Source organism: Mobula birostris, chromosome 5 (genome assembly GCF_030028105.1).
Source record: "Mobula birostris isolate sMobBir1 chromosome 5, sMobBir1.hap1, whole genome shotgun sequence".
NCBI lineage: Eukaryota > Metazoa > Chordata > Chondrichthyes > Myliobatiformes > Myliobatidae > Mobula > Mobula birostris.
In genome coordinates, this window is record NC_092374.1 from 6,609,022 (window position 1) to 6,627,829 (window position 18,808).

The window sequence follows — 18,808 nt, forward strand, 5'->3', positions numbered from 1 at the left end:
GAGGGCATTTCTGTGGGTAAGCCAATTACTTGACTTGTTCTATGTTCTATAGGTGACTCCAGACCCAGCAATGTGATAAGCTGTTAAATGTCCTCCGTAATGGGTCATAAAACATGGGCATGAACTCCGACCTTGACAGAGATATGCCAATTCCAAAAGAAGAAAACTCCAAAGAGGAGAAGGGGGAGGCGATGAGGGTGATCAGGCTCAAGGGGTTGAATGGCCTCCTCCTTATTTGTGGTCAGGAGGCAGAGAGGAAGAGGGCAATGGTGCAGGGGTTAAGGAACAAGGTCTCACAGTCAGACGAGAGGGAAATAAAGGTCCCGAGACCACAGATAGCTTTGAACGGAATTTTATTTTTCACATTATAAAACCATACAAAATTAATTCTTTTAAAACAATTGAACAGAAGTATAAAACAAAACACAAGAGGTGAATGGTACAACAAACACAAAGTACTGGAGGAACTCCGCAGGTCAAGTAGTATCTATGGAAAGGCAAAAGCAGTCAATGTTTTGGCCGCAGGTGTACACTGTTATACTCTCACTGTATAACCCAGTGAACCCTCACTGTATAACCCGTGCAGCTCTCCCATACTGAACAGATTAAAACTGAACAAAATTCTGCAATATTTAACCCCATTAAACATGGTGCAAATTGCATCACCCCAGTGGAATCGTTCTCTCCTCAAAGGCATCAACATCTCTTTAATTAAAGTCCCTCCAGCATGAAATGGGATGATCCCAGAAACCGTCCACATTCCAAAGAACCAGGCCTTTGATCTCAGGCATCAATGTCCTTCCCCGAGACACACTGGATCACGGAGAAGCATTTCTTCACAGGAACCTCCTGAGGCAAAAACCTCAAATTTAACTTCTTCTTACTTCATCCCCCTCCCCCACCTCCTCACCAGGTCTCATCTATTACCTGCAGCTTGTAGTTCTTCCCGTCCTCCCACCTTCTTATTCTGGCATCTTCCCTCTTCCTCTCCAGTCCTGATGAAGGATCGCAGCCCGAAACAATGTCTTTTTATTCTTCTACAGAGATGCTGCCTGACTTGCTAAGTTCCTCCAGCATTTTGTGTATGTTGCTCTGGATTTCCGACATCGGCAGATCCCTTGTGTTTGTGCTGAATGGTACAAAATCAGTTTTAAAAAATTACAGAAGCTGAATATAAAATGTAAGTGCTGAAGCTATCTGCCTGACCAGCTCATCGTGGTTCACTGGGGGAGAATAGTTAGAAACACAGGTATTTACTAAACCAGAAAAAAACCCAAAAGCCCTGAGAGAGCAAAGGGTCAGGCCTACAGCCGACAGAAGCTCCCCACGTGAGTGCGGAAGAGAGGGGCAAATACTTCACCAGTGCCCAAGTCCCAGGGCAGGTGATAGGAAGGACAAGGAGCCCTTGTGCCCGCTGTACCCCTCCCACCTGTAATGAGTAGCACCAGTCAGCATCGATTGCAGCATTAAAAGAACATTCATTAATCGGTATTCACATTATCCCAGGGGGCAAGTCCTCTGTCTCACTTGAAGTGTCACCTTGCGGAGACAGAGGTGAGGAATGCAGCTAATGGGTAAGTGGGGGGGGGGGTTCACATTTCACTAGGACCAGTGCCCTGTCCCACAGTTGGCGGTCCAAGCCCAGGCCCCTCTCCGATGGGGATTAGAGTGGTGGGGGCAGGAGAGAGAGGAGCTTACACAGCACCTGGAACCCACCCAAAAATAGCAGTGTAAAATCAAGTGGCAGCGAATAAGCCTTGAAAGATGAGTGATATTACAGGGACAGTGGGGTTACACAGAGTGAAGCTCCATCTACACGGTCCCATCACACACTCCCGGGGTCAGACACAGAGTGAAGCTCCCTCTACACTGTCCCATCACACACTCCCAGGGTCAGACTCAGAGTGAAGCTCCATCTACACGGTCCCATCACACACCCCCAGGGTCAGACACAGAGTGACGCTCCCTCTACACTGTCCCATCACACACTCCCAGGGTCAGACACAGAGTGAAGCTCCCTCTGCACTGTCCCATCACACACTCCCAGGGTCAGACACAGAGTGAAGCTCCATCTACACGGTCCCATCACACACCCCCAGGGTCAGACACAGAGTGACGCTCCCTCTACACTGTCCCATCACACACCCCCAGGGTCAGACACAGAGTGAAGCTCCCTCTACACTGTCCCATCACACACTCCCGGGGTCAGACACAGAGTGAATTTCCAAGCCCAGACAAATATTGGACTCACTGGTATGGTTTCTAATTCACTGTCACTTGAGCGTGGGGTAGGTGCTGGCTTTATGAGCTCTGGGCCAACCTCATGGGGTCTGTGGGTCATAAGCCGGAGGAAAGGCTGTTTGAGGGGAGAGGAGAGGATCGTAGCAGAGAGAGATCCGCTGCATTCTCAATTATATGGGCAACTTTGGTAGAAGAACAGATTAACGGAAGGAAGATCCAGGAAGTCTCCAGGCCACAGTCTCTCCTCAGTTTTTCTTTGCCCTGCAGAAGGAAGAGGAAGATTCAGTCAGTGGATTAGTTCCTCCCATGTTGGTCAGCACAACACTGTGGGCCGAATGGACTGTACAGATCCCTTATCTTCTGTGTGCACTTAGTGCTGAGAACTACTCCCCACACCATCCTAGGCAATGCCACGCAGTGGGGTGCTGGGCAATGGTGACGGGAGGTCGAGGGGGGCAGGTGGGGAATAGATAGTGACGATGGGGAGAGGTTCTGTGGGAGGGCCCTGGGTGGGTGATTCAAAATGGTGGAGTGAGAGCGACAAGCATTATGAAGAACGGTGGAAGTGAGGGTGGGTGCTGAGGTCTCACCAGTCCAAAAGGAAAAGGTGGCCGGAAAAGGAGCTGGAGGCTTCGGGGTGGAGAGAGGAGAATGGAGCAGGAGAGGAGGAGGGGGGTGAAAGGGGAGCTGGGAAGGAGGAGGGTGCGGAGGGTGCGGAGGGTGGCCCGGTTAGCAAGTCTGGAAGTTGAGGCCGAATGGTTGGGAAATCTGAAGCCCATTATCAGAGGGTCTGCAAGTCTGGGCCAGGGTCTGGAGGCTGGAGGCCCAGAAGCAGCCTTGACCAGGGGTGAGTGGACAGCTGGGTGGTGGCGTTGCTCTGTTAATCACTATGGGCATGTTACACTGGGGCTGGACACTTGCAGGCGGCCCCCAGCTCATCCCTAGGCTGTGTTGGTACTTAAAGCAAACGGCGTATTTCACTGTGAGTCCTGATGTATGTGTGATAAGTATGCTAATTAGAATCTGAAAGGGTGTTCGGAGAGGGTCACGGACCGAGAGTGAAAGAGCAGATGAGTGGACAGAACATGAGTAGTGGGAATGGTAGGGAGAGGATGAGGGGATGAGGGGAGAGGGGAGAGTGGAGAGTGGAGAGGGAAGAGGGGAGAGGGGAGAGTGGATAGGGGAGAACCAGTGGATGTGGTATATTTGGATTTTCAGAAGGCTTTTGACAAGGTCCCACACAGGAGATTAATGTGCAAACTTAAAGCACACGGTATTGGGGGTAAGGTATTGGTGTGGGTGGAGAGTTGGTTAGCAGACAGGAAGCAAAGAGTGGGAATAAATGGGACCTTTTCAGAATGGCAGGCAGTGACTAGTGGGGTACCGCAAGGCTCAGTGCTGGGACCCCAGTTGTTTACAATATATATTAATGACTTGGATGAGGGAATTAAATGCAGCATTTCCAAGTTTGCGGATGACACGAAGCTGGGTGGCAGTGTTAGCTGTGAGGAGAATGCTAAGAGGATGCAGGGTGACTTGGATAGGTTAGGTGAGTGGGCAAATTCATGGCAGATGCAATTTAATGTGGATAAATGTGAAGTTATCCACCTTGGTGGCAAAAATAGGAAAACAGATTATTATCTGAATGGTGGCCGATTAGGAAAAGGGGAGGTGCAACGAGACCTGGGTGTCATTATACACCAGTCATTGAAAGTGGGCATGCAGGTACAGCAGGCGGTGAAAAAGGCGAATGGTATGCTGGCATTTATAGCGAGAGGATTTGAGTACAGGAGCAAGGAGGTACTACTGCAGTTGTACAAGGCCTTGGTGAGACCACACCTGGAGTATTGTGTGCAGTTTTGGTCCCCTAATCTGAGGAAAGACATCCTTGCCATAGAGGGAGGACAAAGAAAGTTCACCAGATTGATTCCTGGGATGGCAGGACTTTCATATGAAGAAAGACTGGATGAACTGGGCTTGTACTCGTTGGAATTTAGAAGATTGAGGGGGGATCTGATTGAAATGTATAAGATCCTAAAGGGATTGGACAGGCTAGATGCAGGAAGATTGTTTCCGATGTTGGGGAAGTCCAGAACGAGGGGTCACAGTTTGAGGATAAAGGGGAAGCCTTTTAGGACCGAGATTAGGAAAAACTTCTTCACACAGAGAGTGGTGAATCTGTGGAATTCTCTGCCACAGGAAACAGTTGAGGCCAGTTCATTGGCTATATTTAAGAGGGAGTTAGATATGGCCCTTGTGGCTACGGGGGTCAGGGGGTATGGAGGGAAGGCTGGGGCGGGGTTCTGAGTTGGATGATCAGCCATGATCATAATAAATGGCAGTGCAGGCTCGAAGGGCCGAATGGCCTACTCCTGCACCTATTTTCTATGTTTCTATGTTTCTATGTGATGGGGAGAGGAGGGAGGACGTGGAGGGGAGAGGACGGAGGACGTGGAGGGGAGAGGGAAGAGGGGACGTGATGGGGAGAGGGGAGGATGTGGAGGGGAGAGGGGAGGACGTGGTGGGGAGAGGAGAGAGGACATGGAGGGGAGAGGGGAGGATGTAGATGTGGAGGGGAGGGGAGGATGTGGAGGGGAGGGGAGGATGTGGAGGCGAGAGGGGAGGATGTGGCTGTGGAGGGGAGGGGAGGATGTGGAGGGGAGAGGGGAGAGGGGAAGATGTGGAGGGGAGAGGGGAGGATGTGGAGGGGAGAGGGGAGAGGGGAGGATGTGGAGGGGAGAGGGGAGAGGGGAGGATGTGGAGGGGAGAGGGGAGAGGGCAGGATGTGGAGGGGAGGGGAGGATGTGGAGGGGAGAGGGAGAGGGGAGGATGTGGATGTGGAGGGGAGAGGGGAGGACGTGGATGTGGAGGGGAGAGGGGAGGATGTGGGGGGGAGGGGAGGATGTGGAGGGGAGAGGGGAGGACGTGGATGTGGAGGGGAGAGGGGAGGACGTGGATGTGGAGGGGAGAAGGGAGGATGTGGACGTGGAGGGGAGAGGGGAGAGGGGAGGATGTGGGGGGGAGGGGAGGATGTGGAGGGGAGAGGGGAGGACGTGGATGTGGAGGGGAGAGGGGAGAGGGGAGGATGTGGATGTGGAGGGGAGAGGGGAGGACGTGGATGTGGAGAGGAGAAGGGAGGATGTGGACGTGGAGGGGAGAGGGGAGAGGGGAGGATGTGGGGGGGAGGGGAGGATGTGGAGGGGAGAGGGGAGGACGTGGATTTGGAGGGGAGAGGGGAGGACATGGAGCGGAGAGGAGAGGCGGAAAAGGAGAGAAGAAGAGAAAGGAGAGGAGGTATGAGAAGAGGAGGGCTGTGTAACTGGCCATGAGTTGAAGGTGATAAGGGCCTTACCGTGATTTCTTCTGTTTCTTCAGTTTCTTCAGCTTCTTCGACTTCTTTTTATTGTCAATGGTCTCTATCAGGTTAAGCACCCATTCCTTCTTCGGAGGGGAACAGAGGACTTTGTTCCTCTTGGTCCGGAACCTATGGCAAAGGTGACGTAGCCGAGGTTAGTCACTCTCTCCGAGGGCCGATCTTCCCGGAGATTCCTGCGTCCTTCCTTGCCTTCCCTCTTCCCCTGCCAGTGCCCAACTGGAGCACGTCTTAGGCAAGCCCCTTCCACCCTACCCCCACCTCCCATTGGGAAATTGCGATGGGGAATGAGGAGTCAGTACTCACATTACAGCATGAATGTTACATCCATTCCCAGGTGTCTGAACCTCGTAGGATTTCACAAAGTTGACTGGAATTATTTTTGGGCTTGTTCTAAGGCAGCAGTCCGTCAAGCTGTTGCCACTGTCGCTGGCTAGAAGATGAATAATCTCTGAGTTAGTGATCACAGGGTCACGGAATCTTGCAGCAGGGAACAGGCCCTTCAGTCCAACTGATCCATGCTAGCAAGGTGACTGTCTAAATTCCAACAAGGGCAGTAGCAACCCCAGCATCAAAAATATCTTTCCCCACCCCCCAGAGCCGCTGCTCGACCCGCTGCTGTTTGCTTGTTGCTCCAGCTTCCAGCATCTGGCGTCCCTTTGGTCTCCAGTTCCAAGGAATCCTCTCCCAATCCCCCAAGTTAGTCTCAGATTCATAATCCAATTTAATATCACCGGCGTATGCCAGGAAATTTGTTGTTTTGTGGCAGCAGTACATAATAAAAACTACAAATTACAATAAGAAATATATATGAAAAATTAAATTAAATCTGTCGTGCAAAATGTGAGAAAAAATATTGAGGTTATAAACATAGGAGGTTCTGCAGGTGCTGGAAATCCAGACCAATACACACAAAATGCTGGAGGAGCTCAGCAGATCAGGCAGCATCTATGGAAATGAATAAACAGTTAACGTATCGGGCTGAGACCCTTCATCAGGACTGGAAAGGCAGAGGCAAGATGCCGGAATAAAAAGATGGGAAGAGGGGAAGAAGGACTAGCTAGCAGGTGATGGGTGGGAAAGGTAAGGGGCTGGAGAAGAAGGAATCTGCAAGGAGAGGAGAGTGCACCACAGGAAAAGGGGGAGAAGAAGAAGCCAGTGTACAGAGCAGAAAAATAGTGAGGTAGACCCCTCCACCACAAATCCTGTGATTTCCCACCCTTCCTGACCATTACTTATACCCCGAGGAGAATGGGAGAAGGGTAGTGACCTTGAGAAATGCTCCAAAAAGCAGCGACGGCGGAGAGCAGGCATAAGGCAGCAGGCACTGTCTTCATGCTGGGTGGGATATGGCTGGCAGCTTGCAGACTCTTCTCTTTCTGTCTCTCTCTCTCTCTCTCTCTCTCTCTCCCGCGCTCTGAGCAGAGACCTCTTCTGCTCTCTGCCGCTTCCAAGTCAGCCTCTGGTATTTATATGTTCCAGCCGCGCAACATGTCCTAACCATATTGTTTCCATAAGATGTCAAATTACTTGCCAAACTTTGATTAATTGTCTTGGCACAAGATGAAGGGAAAGAAGTTCTTAGTTGCAAAACTCTGTTCCAACTCCCCTCCCCCTACATTCCCGAAACCTTTTAAAATGGATTTGCTTGTTTGTAGTTAATTCTTTGTTTGAGAGAGCTATCTGTTGAATCGTGTGGACAAAGTACTGAGTAAATGGAAGATTAATTCCTACTCTGAACAAATGGAAGACAGATTTATTGACAATTATTTTCTTCTCCTTTACACTTGTGTACTGGAAATGACATTAAATAATCTTGAATCTAGAACTCTATTTATCACATGTACGTGGAAATTACTTACTGCCCGTTGCACCGCTGTTATTTATGACAGCATCTCTGGTCCTCAACAGAGTTTCCTTCATCTTCTTGGTTTTTACTACTGTCAGTTATGCGAGTCCCGGGGTGGGAACTCCGGAATGCCATCACACTCAGATGTCGAAGGATTCTTCATTGCTGTTTCTGTAACTATTTTATTTGACCAGTCAGGGTTGTTAGCCCTGAGCTGAACCCCTGAACCTGGAGGACCGGTGGACCACTGTAAGTCCGTCCTCTACCCTTTGACATGTTTGTCATGGGTGACCCTACCATGAGCCAAAGCACAAAGCCCTGACTCCAGCCAACACAGCTCTCTGGGTCACTGAGGCACCTGAGCCTCCAAACCACGACAGGATTGCAGTCCTCTTGGAGGACGCACGGTACATGGAAACACGCAGTGAAATGTGTAATTTGCATTAACAACCAACACTTCTGAATGTGCTGGGGCAGACTGCAAGTGTCACCACACATTTTGGCACCAACATAACATACCCACAATGCTCAGCAGAATAACACAAACACAACAATCAACAAAACAACAACAGCAAAACAAACCCCTTTCCTCCCTCCCTCCCTCCCACAGTCATCCATCTCCAGAACAGGCCTCTAGGCCTGCAGTCTCCATCACCCTTTGACTTCCTGACTTCCCATTGACCTTCAGGCTCCGATCTTTGGTATTGGCCCTCGGATTAGCCAATGATGGGACCCCAAACTCCAGGTTCAAACTCCTGGTGTGCCAACTGACGGGCCGTTGTCTCCTGCTGACACAGATGTCCAATCCTGGGACACTCCGACCTGGACAGCCCAACATCCATGTTACCCGTTCACATCGCTGGACTTCAAGAGCAGAGTGGAGGCCTAAAAATTGGATTGCCTTCATCACCCGTCCACACCCTTCAATAAATGGATCACTGGAGTGTCTGCAGAGATTTGTTATGTTTTGTAACTCCAAAGCATAAAACTAAGCAAAATAAAATCAAGGAGCCAGGAGATAAATGTGTATCACAAACAAGAGAAAATCTACAGATGCTGGAAATCCGACCAACACACACAAAATGCTGGAGGAACTCAGCAGGCCAGGCAGCCTCTGTGGAAAAGAGTGCAGTCGACGTTTCGGGCTGAGACCCTTCAGCAGAATAAATGTGTGTGTTCGTTTTTACTTTAAGCGAGGTGCATGTGCCCAGTGTGGTGATGTGTACCGTTCACGTACTTTGTAATATAACCATAATGAATTACTTAAACATCAAGGAATGCTTAATCAAACAATATATTTACAATAATACTCAAATATCACTGAAATATTAAATGCACAACACTCCTCCATACCTAGCTATAAACTCCAACTCAATATAGAAAGCATCTCAACTCGTATACATATTCACAGTATACTATCTAATACAACTACTATACTGACATCGACAGCATAGTAAATTTTAAATTGTCCTACTCAGACCTAAAGATTTAATCGCTATGGAGGATTTCTTACTCTTGTGGGATAACGTCTTTCCTGCCATAGGGAATCACTCTGCCTGGCTGGTGAGACCTGTGACTGTGAATCAGTCAGGTTCTGGGGCCTCCACCACGATGGTTGTAGGGGTTGACTTTGACAGCGCAGGAAGTGGTTCTGACTGCTCTGGACACCTTTCTGCTCTGCTGCTCGGCTTTTCTCTTTGGATCTACTTGGATCTCTCCTGGTTCCAGTTTCTTTCTCTCCTCTTATCCCACTCTTGATCCTTTCAGAATCAGAATCAGAATCCTTTATAATCGCCAAGTATGTCGACACATACAGGGAATTTGATGCTGGTTTCCCTGAGCTCTCATTGTACAGAATTAAAAAACAAACAAAACAATAGTGCAAATAATCGTGAACTATAGACAATGAGGTGTCCCTGTGTATGTACAGGTGGACTTGGTTTATAATAGACTAAAATTCTCAGTTCTGCTCCCTTTCCTTATCCTTGATTCTCTTATGATCCCTATCACAGTCTTGCTCAAGGTCCCGATCTTGCTCACGCTCTTTCCCTCACTTTCAATGCATGTCCTCTGGTATTAGACATCTCAACCATGGGAGAAAACTATGGTGTGTCTACTCATAATCTTATAAACCTCTATCAGGTCACCCCTCCGCCTCCAGCACTCCAGAGAAAAGTTTCTCCAACATTGAGTTATAGTTACAGTTCAAGTTGAATTGTCTTTCAACCATACATGACTACCCTTGAATACAGCCAAATGAAACAGCGTTACTCCTGGACCAAGGTGCAAAAGGCAGCAACAATAGTCATACACAGCACAAGGCACATGTAGCACATATCATCTTCATAGCTTGGCTTCGTGAACGAAGGTTTAGGAAGGGGGCTGCCCACGTCTGCTGCAGGCTCGCTGGTGGCTGACGAGGCCAATACGGGACAGGCAGGCCCGGCCACAGCGGCTGCAAGGAAAATTCTGCTCTGGGTTTGGTGCTGCTGTGTCATGGTTCTTCCTCCTTCTCCTTTTGTCCTCAATGCCAGCCCTGTGCGCGTTCTCGAAGGAGGAGACAGAATGGTGAATGGTGTGTCGCCAAGCCTCGCGATCGGAGGCTAGATTAGACCACTGGTGATGGACAGTGTGACAGGCACCAAGGGATTTCATCAGAGAGTCCTTGTACCTCTTCTTCAGTGCCCTTCTGTCATGGTGGCCAGTGGAGAGTTCGCCATACAGCACAATCTTGGGCAGGCGATGATCCTCCATCCTGGAGACGTGCCCTGTCCAGCGCAGCTGCATCTTCAACAGCATGGCCTCGATGCTGGTGACCTCCGCCTGTTCGAGGACTTCGATGTTGGTGACGAAGTCACTCCAGTGGATGTTGAGGATGGTGCGGAGGCAGCACAGGTGGAAACGCTCAAGGAGTCATAGGTGGTGACGGTAGGTGACCCACGACTCGGAGCCGTACAGGAGGGTGGTCAGTACAATGGCTCTGTATACGCTGATCTTTGTGCCTTCCTTCAAATGCTTGTTGTTCCAGTCTCTTTGTACAGCCCGCTGAATGCTCTGTTTGCCTTTGCCAGTCTGTTGTCAATCTCTTTGTCAATCTTGGCATCTGACGAGATGGTGCACCCCAGGTAGCTGAACTGGTGGACTGTCTTCAGCTCTACTTCACCGATGGTGATGCGGGGAGGGTGGTAATCTTCCTGAGGTGCGGGCTGATGGAGAACTTCTGTCTTCTTCAAGCTGACTTCCAGTCTGAAGAGCGCGGCAGCCTCTGCAAAGCAGGATGTTATACGCTGCAGGGCTGTCTCTGTGTGGGCAACAAGGACAGCATCGTCGGTGAAGAGTAGCTCTTGGATGAGTTGCTCCAATGTCTTGGTGTGGGACTGTAGTCGCCTCAGGTTGAACAGGCTGCCATTGGTGTGGTATTGGATGTAGACACTGTCCTCGTCATCAAGGTCTTCTATGGCTCTTTCGAGCATCATGCTGAAGAAGACGGTGAAGAGAGTCAGTGTGGGGCAGCCTTGCTTTACCCCGTTGCCTATTGGGAAGGGTTCTAAGAGATCGTTGTTGTGTCTGACTTGGCCACTCTGATCTTCGTGTAGCTGGATGACCATGCTGAGGAACTCTGGGGGGCATTCCAGTCGTTCCATGATTTGCCACAGACCTTCCCTGCTCACGGTGCTGAATGCTTTGGTAAGATCAACAGACGTCACATACAATCCCTTGTTCTGTTCCCTACATTTCTCTTGGAGCTGCCTGAGAACAAATACCATGTGGTGCTCCCGTTGGCTCTGAAGACACACTGGCTGTCTGGGAGGTGTTCTTCTGCAATGATGGGCACCAACCTGTTCAGGAGTACTCTTGCGAGGATTTTTCCTGCGATAGAAAACAGAGTTATCCCCCAGTAGTCAGAGCACATATAGGATATCAGTAAAATACGGTCAAACAAATAAATCTCGTCCAAGTCCCTGAATGTTTCAGATGGCGGGTGGGGGGTGGGGGGATGGTGAGTATCTCAAAAGCTGGGATTCTCACGCACAACACTCTCTAGGGTTTACAGAGAGCGATGCAAAAAACAGAAAGCGTCCATTGAGCAGTAAATTCCGTGGGTGGAAACACCCTGTTAACGAGAGAGATCAGAAGAGGATGGCCAAACTGGTTCAAGCTGCAGGAAGGTGAGTCAGTGACTCTGACAACCACACATTGCAACAGAGGTGTGCAGAAGAGCATCTCTGAACACTCAATATGTCAAACCTCGAAGGATGGGCTACAGCAGCAGAAGACCATGTCACCTATATCAATGATCTGGATGATAATGTGGTAAATTGGATCAGCAAATTTGCTGATGATACAAAGATTGGAGGTGTAGTAGACAGTGAGGAAGGTTTTCAGAGCCTGCAGAGGGATTTGGACCAGCTGGAAAAATTAGCTGAAAAATGGCAGATGGAGTTTAATACAGACAAGTGTGAGGTATTGCACGTTGGAAGGACAAACCAAGGTAGAACATACAGTGTAAATGGTCAGGCACTGAGGAGTGCAGTAGAACAGAGGGATCTGGGAATACAGATACAAAATTCCCTAAAAGTGGCGTCACAGGTAGATAGGGTCGTAAAAAGAGCTTTTGGTACATTGGCCTTTATTAATCAAAGTATTGAGTATTAGAGCTGGAATGTTATGATGAGGTTGTATAAGGCATTGGTGAGGCCGAATCTGGAGTATTGTGTTCAGTTTTGGTCACCAAATTACAGGAAGGATATTAATAAGGTTGAAAGAGTGCAGAGAAGGTTTACAAGGATGTTGCCGGGACTTGAGAAACTCAGTTTCAGAGAAAGATTGAATAGGTTAGGACTTTATTCCCTGGAGCGTAGAAGAATGAGGGGAGATTTGATAGGGCTGTATAAAATTATGGTGCGTATAGATAAAGTGAATGCAAGCAGGCTTTTTCCACTGAGACAAGGGGAGAAAAAAATCCAGAGGACATGGGTTAAGGGTGAGGGGAAAAAAGTTTAAAGGAAACATTAGCGGGGGCTTCTTCACACAGAGAGTGGTGGGTGTATGGAATGAGCTGCCAGACGAGGTGTAAATGCGGGTTCTTTTTTAACATTTAAGAATAAATTGGACAGATACATGGATGGGAGGTGTATGGAGGGATATGGTCCGTGTGCAAGTCAGTGGGACTAGGCAGAAAATGGTTCGGCACAACCAAGAAGGGCCAAAAGGCCTGTTTCTGTGCTGTAGTTTTTCTATGGTTTCCATACCAGGTACAGGAGGTACCTAATAAAGTTCCGTCTGGGTAGCCTCCAACCTGATGGCATGAACATTGATTTCTCTAACTTCCGTAAATACCTCACCTCCCCCTCGTACCCCATCCCTAATTTACTATTTATTTATTTATTTACTTACTTACTCATTCTCCCTCTCACAGCCTCTTCTGTTCTCCGCTGCTTCCCCATCAGCCTCTGGTATTTATATGTCCCAGCAACACACCTTGGCCTAACCATATTGTTTCCATAAGGTGTCAAATTACTTGCCAAACTTTGATTAACTATCTTGGCACAAGATGAAAGAGAAGAAGTTCTTAGTTTGCAAAACTCTGTTTTCGGACGACTCAGAGTCGGACGGTGGTCGGGCATGGCAGGGAGAGTTTTCTTCCTTCTCCCGTCTGCGTGAGATGTGGGACTTTCGAGAGACTTTGAATTTTTTACCGTGCTAATGGCCTGTTCCTCGTCAAGTTACGGTATTGCTCGCACTGTTGTAACTATATGTATCCATCATCAGGGACCCCCAACCACCCAGGACATGCTCTCTTCTCACTGCTGCCATTAGGAAGAAGCTACAGGAGCCTTAACACCCACACCACCAGGTTCAGGAACAGTTATTACCCCTCAGCCATCTGGCTCCTGAACCTGGGGATAACTTCACTCAGCTTCACTTTCCCCATCACTGAACTGTTCCCACACCTACTTTTAAGGACTCTTCATCTCGATATTTATTGGTTATTTATTTATTATTATTATTTCTTTCTGTATTTGCACAGCTTATTGTCTTTTGCACACTGACTGAATGCCCAATTGGTGCAGTCTTTCATTAATCCTCAGCGTGCGCAGCTCTCCAGTGAAAAATGATATCGTATCTGTTAAATAGGGGCCGTGGACAATTCTGATTTGATGGAGAATGAACGTGAAAGCACAGAGGAACATCTGGAAAAATTTCTGAAACGCCCGTTCGCTGCTGTCGTGACTGCACGGTCGGGAATCTTTCAGAGGGAAGGCCTCAAAATCCCCGGCTTTGCCTGCTGTTGGCGACCAAGATGGAGGTCGAATCGCTCGGATAGAGATGGCGCTCAGTACTCGGTGTCGGAGAGCTGATCAGAGCTCGAAGTTTTCGGATGACTCAGAGTCGGACCGTGGTCGGGTATGGCAGGGAGAGTTTTTCTTCCTTCTCCCGTCTGCGTGAGATGTGGGACATTTGACATACTTTGAACTTTTACTGTGCTCATGAACTTCTTCATCAAGTTATGGTATTGTTGCACTGTTGTAACTATATGTTATAATTATGTGAATTTTGTTAGTTTTTTTCAGTCTTGGTCTGTCCTGTGTTTTGTGATATCACACCGGAGGAAATATTGTATCATTTCTTAATGCATGTATTACTAAATGACAATAAAAGAGGACTGCGTGTCATAATCTAATTCTCTAAAGTTATTGTTCTATTATGGAATTATTGAGTTTTCTCACAAGAAAATGAATCTCATGGTTGTATATGGTGACATAAATGTACTTCGATAATAAATTTACTTTGAACCATACCATCTGCTCCTATCCCCACCCAGGACAATGGTACAGGTAGGGAGCTGTGGTCACTGTCTCTGAAATGCTCTCCCACCAAGAGATCTGACACATTTAGTCTTACGCTTGTGCCACAGAGTTTACTTTAGTCAACAGTAACAAAAGTTTTCAGATAAGAAAACAAGCAAAGGTTATGGGACTAGCGTGGGACGGTATTGTTGAGATTAAAGATTTTATCATGGAGAGAATGCTTCCATTATAGTAAAGTCTAAGACCTGAGAGCATAGCCACTGAATGAAGGGATGTCCCCTTAGAACTGGAATCAGAATCACTGCGCTAGTCACGAAATTTTTTGTATTGTGGCAGCAGTACAGTAGAAGACACAAAAATGCTATAAGTAAATAAATTATATAAAAGAGGAATAGTGAGGGTATATATTTTTTATTTAGAGATACAGCATGCTAACAGGCCCCAATAACCACCCATGTGACCAACTAACCAACTAACGAATTGAACCTGGGTTGCTGGCACTGAAATAGTGTTATGCTAACAGCAACTCTGCCGCGCTGTCCCCTTGGGGTCATGGACTGTTTACAGATGTGATGGTGGAATCAGGAGATCTTAAACACCAAAGTTTCTGCAGATGCTGGAAATCTGGAGTAACTCACACGAAATGCTGGAGGAACTCAGCAGGTCAGGCAGCATCAGTGGAGAGGAATGAAGAGTCAACTTATCGGGCCAACAAAGATGAAGGGTTTTGACCTGAAAAGTTGACTGTTTATTCTTTTTAACACACACAAAATGCTGGTGGAATGCAGCAGGCCAGGCAGCATCTCTAGGAAGAGGTACAGTCGACGTTTGGGGCCGAGACCCTTCGTCAGGACTAACTGAAAGAAGAGCTAGTAAGAGATTTGAAAGGGGGAGGGGGAGACCCGAAATGATAGGAGAAGACAGGAGGGGGAGGGATGGAGCCAAGAGCTGGGGTTGATTGGCAAAAGGGATACGAGGCTGGAGAAGGGGGAGTATCATGGGACGGAAGGCCTTGGAAGAAAGAAAGTGGGAGGGGAGCACCAGAGGAAGCTGGGAAACAGGCAAGGAGTTATCGTGAGAGGGAAAGAGAGAAAAATAAATAAATTCGGGATGGGGTAAGAAGGGGAGGAGGGGCATTAACAGAAGTTAGAGAAATCAATGTTCATGCCATCAGGTTGGAGGCTACCCAGACGGAACTTTATTAGATACCTCCTGTACCTGGTATGTTCATGGTCTTCCGCTGCTGTAGCCCATCCTTCAAGGTTTGACATGCTGAGTGTTCAGAGATGCTCTTCTGCACACCACTGTTGCAATGTGTGGTTGTCAGAGTCACTGACTCACCTTCCTGCAGCTTGAACCGGGTTGGCCATCCTCTTCTGACCTCTCTCGTTAACAGGGTGTTTTCACCCACGGAATTGCTGCTCACTGGTTTTTTTTTTGTTTTTTGCATCGCTCTCTGTAAACCCTAGAGAGTGTTGTGTGTGAGAATCCCAGCTTCTGAGATACTCAACACCGCTCCCCCACCGAAGGTCAAAAGCACTTGGATCACACACATATATAATTAATTAAGTAGTGCTTAGAGAACTGCTGGCTGCAAGTCTCTCAGACATTCCAGGATTTGGGAATCTGACATGACGCCAGCTCCAAGGTCCTCAGACCAAAGGGAGTGAATCAGACTGATGTTTTTCAAGCTTGGGTTCCATTTCACCCTCATAAGGAGTCAAAATAATTCCAGATGTGGGAAACCATTTGGTCTATCCAGTTTGGAAACCCCCTTCAGTTCCACAATTCTTCTCTGTGGGTCAGTCTCAGGTTTGTTATCACTGACATATGTCATGAAATTCGTTGTTTAGGGAAATCTGATGGGGTTCACAGCTCTGAGGTTCATGGTTGGGCAGGGGTGGGGGTGGATGAGGTGGGAGCTGATGTCCCACAGAGGAGGAGGTTAGAGGCAGCTTTATCCATGGCACAGGAACCACAAGGGCTTCGAAGGGGTGAGAAGGAAGAATCAGGTTTGTTATCACAGACGTATGTCGTGAAATTTGTTGTTTTGTGGCAGCAGTGTGTAATAAAAACTATAAGATACAATTAAAAAAATTTTAAAAAGTAAGCAGAAAGAGAGAAAATAGTGAGGTAGTGTTCATGGGTTCACTGTCCATTCAGAAATCTGATGGTAGGGAAGAAGTTGTTCTTGAAACATTGAGTGTGTGTGAAGCAATGCCACCACCTATTTGCATGTGGTCCATAGCATTCTCCACCTTGGCGACTCAAGGGCTCAACCAGACTAATGAGTGCATTCCAGATCCCAGCCCTCTGGAGAAAACAGTCCATCCTCGTTTCTACCTTCACCGACAAGCTATGATGATAGGTCTTGGTGAAAGGTCCTAATGAAGGGCTGCAGCTCAAAAATTTGACTGTTTATTTCTCTCCATAGAAGCTGCCTGACCTGCTGAGTTCCTCCAGGTCTTGTGTGTGTTACTCTGGACTTCCAACAGCTGCAGAATCTCCTGTGTTCAACCTATGACCTCTTGTTTCAGATATCCGCTGCCAAGAAAAATTCTATTTTGTCTCCTTTTGCACACTGATTGTTTGTCAGTCTTTGTTTATGTATAATTTCTGACTGTTTACCCGATCTAACTTCTTCACTCAGAAGGTGGTGAGCATGTAGAGCGAGCTGCAGGTGGAAGTGGTAAATGTTGGTTTGATTTGAGTATTTAAGAGCAGTCTGGCTAGTTGCATGGATGGGAGGGCTATGGTCCATTGGACTAGGTAGATTAATAGTTCGGCACTGACTCGATGGGCCAAAGGGCCTGATTTTGTGCTGCAGTGTTCTATTACTTTATGATTATAACCCCTTAGAGAGGGAAAATAAATCAGTCACGTTGGTTAGTTAGAGCTTTACTATCATTGCCGAGGACAATGAGATTGGAATGATGGCGAAAACATGATGGGCCGAATGGCTTAATACTGCTCCTATGCCTTTTGGTCTTATAGTCTAACTGCTCATCATTTTTCACATTTCCATCAGACTGAATGTGAATCAAATTTGTCATCATTGACATATACCATGACGTTTGTTGTTTTGTAGCAGTAGTACATTGCAAAAACATAAAGTTACCATAACTTACAAAAAATAAATAAATAGTGCAAAAGAAAGGAATAATGAGGTTGTGTTCATGGGTTCCTGAACTGTTCAGAAAGCTAATGGCGGAGGGGAAGAAGCTATTCTTGAAACATTGAGTATGGGTCTTTAGGTTCCTGTACCACCTCCTGATGATAGCAATGAGAAGAGGGCATGTCCTGGATGATGGGGTGAACATTCCCTCTAGCTTCTTTTTACAGCTGCGTGGACCAACCATTGCTCTGAGCAGGAAAAGTTTACACAGTCTGAAAACTGCATGGCACTTTAAATTTTTTTAAAATTTGTAATGTGCATACTACGAATATTTAGAATGAAAATTGAAAAATTGCATACTTTTGATTTTATTTACTTATTGAAGGGTATAATGGAATACAATACAACAAAATAAAATGTTTTGACTAGATGGCAATGGCATGCAGCAGGTCAGAGGTCTATTAACAATCAGCTACCAACTTCCGATTTCCATTGTTACAGTTTGTAACTGTGTTGTAACTTGAAACACTGACAATGTAAATACATTGAAGCTTTAAAATGTTTCAAAGTAAAGGTTGAGGTTTGTTTATTATTTAGAAAATATATTGATTATATTTATTAATGCATAATTATTTAGAGGGTATTTCACAATACTTTCAAAATTATATTTGCATAATTTCAAAATTATATTAACATTATACAAAAGAAAGTCCCACCCTGCACAGCAACAAAGGCTATGTATGCGGGAGAATTTCAGATTCTGCTTGGTCGTGCACCCGTGCAGCTTCAAGGTGTGACAAGAATACACATAAATTAAGATGTTAGCTGGCCTGGGCTGGCACCAGTGGGATCACCAGTTGGTCTGCCACCTGTCTTCAGGAGCGAGAGAGATAAGGAAAACAATTGAGCAGCATTTGGAGATATTAATGAAGGAAGGAGAGCTGTCAAGATCGGCTCCCCCTTTGAACCCTGAACTGTTTGAAGTGATGGACAGGCGATACTCCAGCAGGGGGATAAAAAGGGACAGGTTCGCTAAGGCAAGACACACACGACACCCGAGGTAACGAGACCCTGGAAGCGGTGCGTCTCTCACAAGTCGGTGGGAAGTTTTGGAAGGCCGGTTGCGGGACCAGGCCATAGACGCACAGGGTGGAAAGGCACGATCGGCGGGAACCTGGTGTGTGTCCACCCTTGCCTGGGTGCCGGGTTCACCGCAGAGAAACGATCGTATCGGGAAACGGAGGGGTCACGGTCGGTGACCTCAGATGACATCACAAAGGGCTCGCCCGAAAGCTAACTACGAAGGTCTGTGTATGGAAGCCGTTTTGAATATTCATTCGTTTTGCTCTCTCTCTCCTTCCCCCACACTGACCATCTCCCATGGCAGCGATTACTGCGAACTGAACTGAACTAAATTG

General features: G+C 47.4%; 1 protein-coding gene across 1 annotated transcript; it reads right to left on the bottom strand.

Annotated features, from left to right (window-relative positions):
• Positions 1-336: 336 nt before the first annotated feature.
• LOC140197517 (C-C motif chemokine 7-like) lies at positions 337-7,066 on the bottom strand. Its single transcript, XM_072257541.1, has 4 exons — positions 6,885-7,066; positions 5,921-6,047; positions 5,594-5,725; positions 337-2,502 (listed from the first exon to the last, which is right to left on the bottom strand). Exons 1-4 carry the CDS (start codon positions 6,949-6,951, stop codon positions 2,487-2,489), a joined length of 342 nt encoding a protein of 113 aa, XP_072113642.1. The 5' UTR covers positions 6,952-7,066; the 3' UTR covers positions 337-2,486.
• Positions 7,067-18,808: the final 11,742 nt, after the last annotated feature.